Source organism: Trachymyrmex septentrionalis, unplaced genomic scaffold, assembly GCF_001594115.1.
Source record: "Trachymyrmex septentrionalis isolate Tsep2-gDNA-1 unplaced genomic scaffold, Tsep1.0 scaffold202, whole genome shotgun sequence".
NCBI classification, from domain to species: Eukaryota; Metazoa; Arthropoda; class Insecta; order Hymenoptera; family Formicidae; genus Trachymyrmex; species Trachymyrmex septentrionalis.
Genome location: NW_017305203.1, coordinates 310,090 through 311,186, shown reverse-complemented (window position 1 = coordinate 311,186; position 1,097 = coordinate 310,090). Strand labels below are relative to the sequence as shown.

The 1,097-nt window shown below is 32.9% G+C and overlaps 1 protein-coding gene across 1 annotated transcript in view; it reads right to left on the bottom strand.

The window, feature by feature from the left end:
• Nucleotides 1-347: 347 nt before the first annotated feature.
• The window catches only part of LOC108747895 (MFS-type transporter SLC18B1-like), a 12,229-nt gene continuing 11,479 nt past the window's right edge, over nucleotides 348-1,097 (bottom strand). Inside the window, exon 8 of the mRNA XM_018485784.1 lies at nucleotides 348-870. Within this exon, the coding sequence (XP_018341286.1) occupies nucleotides 562-870 (309 nt within the window). The 3' untranslated portion in view covers nucleotides 348-561. The remainder of the gene's footprint in view (nucleotides 871-1,097) is intronic.

Below are 1,097 nucleotides of genomic sequence, written 5' to 3'. Positions count from 1 at the left end.
CTTTTTTAATGGATTAAATCATTGATTCGCGAGAAAATTTTTTTATAATTCTTATAATAATGATCATAACATCTTATTCTATGATAACATAACTCGGTTTATACATAATTTATAGTATAATTGTGACACATTATATCAGAGAAGTAATACATATTCTATGTAAGCATATATTAAAATTTTGTATTTGATATAGATAAAATTAATTTTTCTGTGCTAATAGACATGCTTAAGTTATTGTTTTATTATCACTTTATATCCTTTTATCATAATATTATTGTAAATTTAAGTGGGCTTTATAAAAATATATATATTATCATATAGATTTATAAAGATATATACTATCATTTCTAAATTATAAGCTAAATATTGTGGCTATTGTTAGCTTACCGATAAAGTGAATGATAAAACATTAGTTTTTGCCTGACATTCTTTTTGAATAAGAAACAGTCTCTTGTATTTTTGCAAATTGAATGATCTCGATGATGGGAATTAGAGAGCAACGAAGTGATAGAATCTTGTACTCTTGTTGCTGTTTCCGGACACCATGCTGAATGTTCGTTATCACGTGGTAAACTCCAGATAACGTTTATTTTCTATGGAACCATAACTATGAGAGTAGCGGCCGCTGTACGATGCCCTGGACCATGCGCCGGCTCTATTCGAATAACTGTTACACACAATCAGCGAATTCATGCCGCCGGGCCTGTCGATCGGCACACCTTGGCCCCGTCCGTTTTGATGCAGACTGCTGCTACCGCCTAATCGGCCACTGTCCATCAATGGTGCTCTGAGATTCTCGACTGTAGTGATTTCGATATATGGCTTGGGTGCACGACTACAGCTGCTCAAGAACACTGCAGCTATCACGCCCTGCGAAAAAAATTATACAAGCAATTTTATTTATGGTTTAGGCACAAACCAATGAACAATTAGACTGCGTGAAAATTCAAATTCAAGATATTCATGCAGTTTGTAGATAATCGGATTGTTAATTCTCGAAATTTGTTTTTTTAAAGAGTTTATGATTATTTATAATAAGTAAGACGAAGTTTTATGTCGAGGCATCAATCTGAGTATAATTTTGAATTCTTATTCGG